Source organism: Nicotiana tabacum, chromosome 12 (assembly GCF_000715075.1).
Source record: "Nicotiana tabacum cultivar K326 chromosome 12, ASM71507v2, whole genome shotgun sequence".
Classification (NCBI taxonomy): domain Eukaryota; kingdom Viridiplantae; phylum Streptophyta; class Magnoliopsida; order Solanales; family Solanaceae; genus Nicotiana; species Nicotiana tabacum.
In genome coordinates, this window is record NC_134091.1 from 43,161,813 (window position 1) to 43,165,805 (window position 3,993).

At 36.8% G+C, this 3,993-nt stretch overlaps 1 protein-coding gene across 1 annotated transcript; it reads left to right on the forward strand.

Annotated features, from left to right (window-relative positions):
- The first annotated feature begins 203 nt into the window (after positions 1 to 203).
- On the forward strand, positions 204 to 3,690 carry LOC107808757 (putative serine/threonine-protein kinase At1g54610). The gene is made up of 7 exons (XM_016633324.2): positions 204 to 849; positions 1,252 to 1,536; positions 1,625 to 1,942; positions 2,044 to 2,265; positions 2,380 to 2,474; positions 2,919 to 3,015; positions 3,150 to 3,690. Exons 1-7 carry the CDS (start codon positions 433 to 435, stop codon positions 3,480 to 3,482), a joined length of 1,767 nt encoding a protein of 588 aa, XP_016488810.1. The 5' UTR covers positions 204 to 432; the 3' UTR covers positions 3,483 to 3,690.
- Positions 3,691 to 3,993: the final 303 nt, after the last annotated feature.

The following is a 3,993-nucleotide window of genomic DNA, read 5'->3' on the forward strand; positions in this document are numbered from 1 at the left end:
TAACAAGTTGCATGCTTTGTTTCTCATGTTATTAATTCGACGGACGATATTTATAATTATCTTTTTGGTAATCTTAATGTATGGAAGCTAGTTAAACCCATGAAACAAATATTGGCATTTATAACCTATTTAACACGTGCTTAACTCATTTTATTCGAATAAGCTAAATTAATATGTCATCTAATGGAGCACAGAACAATAACATGAAGACACATTAAGGTTATTCTGAAAAAATGGCCGGCCTGCCGGCTTTCTTGTCACTTTCATCAACTTCCCTCTATTTCTCAAGATATTTTCTCCAAGTTTTCACTCAGCCTGCAGTGTTTTTCTTCTCTGTTCTCCATATGTCTTCTGTTTGTTCTTTTGATGAAGAATTCATGACCTTGTATATGCTTACAACTATTTGAGAATCTTGAAAAGATATTGCAACTTATGGGGTGTGCTCAAGCAAAACCTTCAATGCATTCGCCACCTCAGGGATTAGAGAAATTGAAATTGGAGAGTGGATATGTTGCTAGAGGTGATCAACATGTTAGACCAAGGAGGTCCACTGGACAGAGGCCTCATGAGCAAAGGGAGAAGAATAATGCTGCAGGTTATGGTGATGTTAGGAGATTGAGTGATACTTATAGAGATCATATTATCCATGAAAGAAATTTGGCGACGACGAGCGAGGGAAAAAGACAAACTGAAGAAAGCAATGATGTTGCTAGGACAATTACCAAGACAACAACTGATGAACAAGAGTTAATAGATGGATGGCCAAAATGGCTAGTTGATAATATTCCAAGAGAAGCTTTGGCTGGTTTAGTCCCAAAAAGTGCTGATTCTTATGACAAAATTGACAAGGTTTGTCTCTTCTTTCTTATCCATTTTACCAGTGGAATTATGTGCATTGTCACGTTAAGTTGACCAACAACAACTGGTTACTCTCCTTATGCCAACCTGAAAAATAGAGTAATAACATGCTATAACCGGTTAAGTTAGTGTAAGGAAATTTACACTGTTAGTGCATATAACTTCCACTCTTAAAGTTATATTTAACTCTAGCCTTCTGCTTCTTTGCTCTGTCCCTTCCCTTTGATTGACACTAGACATTTCCAATGAATATTCTTGTGTAATTAAGAAACATCAGGCTTAAATTAGACCAAGTTTGTGCTATAATTTTGTTTCGAGAATGTTTTGGATGCAATGGTAAAGAACAAAGCTGAGTATTGAAAATTAATTTGATGCAAGGTTTTGATATTTTAGGTAGGTTCAGGTACTTATAGCAACGTGTATAAAGCGCGAGATAGGGATACAGGGAAGATCGTTGCCTTAAAGAAAGTCCGATTTGATACCTCAGAACCGGAGAGTATAAAGTTCATGGCTCGAGAGATTATGATCTTGCAGAAATTGGACCATCCTAATATCATAAAGCTTGAAGGACTGGCTACCTCCAGAATGCAATATAGTCTTTATATAGTTTTCGAATATATGCAGTCTGATCTTACCAGCATAATATCTCGGCCTGATATGAGACTTAGTGAAGCACAGGTCAGTACATTTTCAATCCATAATTCTTTTCAATATTTGATGTTTGCCATTGCAATTGCTGATTTTGAAAGCATTTGTCTTTGTGTAGATAAAGTGTTACATGCAACAGCTACTTGCAGGGCTGGAGCATTGCCACGAGAGGGGTATTTTGCATCGAGACATTAAGGGATCCAATTTGTTGATTGACAAAAATGGGATGCTAAAAATTGCAGATTTTGGACTTGCAAACTACTTCAATCCTGAAGAAAAGCGTTCTCTTACTAGTCGAGTTGTCACACTTTGGTACAGAGCTCCAGAACTACTATTAGGTGCTACAGATTATGGAACAGGTATTGATCTTTGGAGTGCTGGCTGCCTCATGGCTGAAATGTTTGCGGGCAGACCTATTCTGCCCGGTCGCACAGAGGTACTACCCTAACTTAGAAAAAAAACTTCAATGTTTCTCATCAATTGTCATTTGATTAAACATATCCTAAAGGGTGGTATAATTGTTGAAAAATGCTTTAGGTGGAGCAGCTGCACAAGATATTCAAGCTTTGTGGTACGCCTACAGAGGATTACTGGAGGAAAACAAAACTTTCAACTACATTCAGACCACCATATACCTATAGGTCTAACAAGAAGGAAGCTTTCAGGCACTTTCCTGTATCTTCTTGGAGGCTTCTAAACGTTCTTCTTGCTTTAGATCCTGCAAATCGCGGTTCTGCAGGTTCAGCTCTTCAAGTTGAGGTAAATGTTAATTGACATACAACATTCAATGTCATTCTAACTGTAAGTTCGATGAGAAGTGTTTGTTAAATGAAGTTCTTATGTCTCTTGATTTTGTAAAATGTTTCAAAGCAGTTCTTTCGTACAAGCCCATTGGCATGTGAACTCTCGGAGCTGCCTGTAGTGTATAAGGAGGAACCTGAGACAGTGTTAAAGCTTGAGAGGAGAAGGTAAGTGAGCTCATTTATACGCCCAAATCGTCTTCTTGAAATGTCAGAATTCTGTGTTTAATGTTATTAGAGTCAGGCAGTAGTTGAGGGTTATGGTTTGTAATCTCTTCATTTAGTATTTGACAATCCGTACCTCAAGTCTTAGCTTTTGGGTCTGAGTTAGGTCCATAGTCCATTTTCTTCACGAATATCACTAAGCTTAGTCTCGATCCACGTTGTTTTTTGCGAACAAGAAAAACTATACAAATTGCAGCAAAAATTATATAAGCCCTATCTATAACACTACACTAACAAAACAACAGTGATTTTTAACAAAAAGTTTCATGTTCCTGTTCTGGTACTGTAAGCTCATTACATAGACTGAATCATCTAATCTCAAGCTTAAATCTCTGTTAAAGTGACTTGACATTCAAGGTCTCGTTAATCCATTTTCCTTTCCTACAGGCACAAGACTCGACAACGCTCTCAATCACAAAAGGAACGCAAAAAGAAAATAATAGAAGCAGATGAAACAAAACCAGATAATGTTGGCTCTTATGAGGTACATTTCTCATTTTATGCTCCCATAAAGCACTAAAGACTTCTAATGAAGACCTTGAAAACAATTATCATCGTTTAATATTCTGCGTATGTGAGAGATCGATCATTAAAAATGAACGAATGTACATGTTTCAGGAGCCAACAAAGAGTAGAGTTACAACAGTCTTTACTCTACTAGAGCCAGGAAGCAGCACTACCACTACTACTACAACAGCAAGCACATCCTCAAGCACTTCAAAGCCAACTGAGAAAGAAGAGAGTCCACAGAGTTCTCCAAGTAGTACTGAATCTGATCCCAATGCTATTAGGAACATCAAGAATAGACCTCCTTTGCCAAATGCTAGAAGAAGCAGAGCTAACAACAGCAAGAAGGATGCGATGAACAGATTTAGTCGCGTCCAAAGGTCTCAATCCACCAAAGATTTCCGAGATGTTGATCATAAAAAGCTTCATGATGTTGTTGAATAAGGCACTTATAACTAGTTGAATTACATTGACCGTGTAAAAACTCTTTACATTGTCGGTGTAAATAAGTTAATCCTTCAATTATTTTCTTCTAAGGTTTGGTTTGCAACTTATAGATTGTGTAAATAACTTGTTGTCTATATTAAAAATTATACGGTACATTGGTGTATAATTATGAAACAAGACAAGTTGTTTAATAAACAAGTATTTTGAGGTTACGTTATTCTTTTTGTATTACACAGATAAATAATTTAGTTTTGACTTTATAATTTGAAAGACGTGATTTTTGTAATATCTGATTCTTGCTGCAAATAGCAATTTGTTTCACATTTAGCATCTTATTTGATCGGAGTTTCAGTATGCAACTACCAATTAGCGGCCAGCAGAGGAAATTCAGCCCACAGTGGGGCAAGTAATGATTCAGCTTCATAATCCAACCACGAGAAACCATTTAAATTTATACAATATTGGAAGTTCCTGAAACTATCTACTCTTAGTGTTTTGAGCTATAGAC

Coding starts and splice junctions, on each gene's coding strand:
- LOC107808757 (XM_016633324.2), top strand. CDS start 433: ATGGGGTGTGCTCAAGCAAAACCTTCAATGCATTCGCCACCTCAGGGA. Junction 1,537..1,624: donor TGAGACTTAGTGAAGCACAG/GTCAGTACATTT, acceptor GTCTTTGTGTAG/ATAAAGTGTTACATGCAACA. Junction 3,016..3,149: donor ATAATGTTGGCTCTTATGAG/GTACATTTCTCA, acceptor TACATGTTTCAG/GAGCCAACAAAGAGTAGAGT.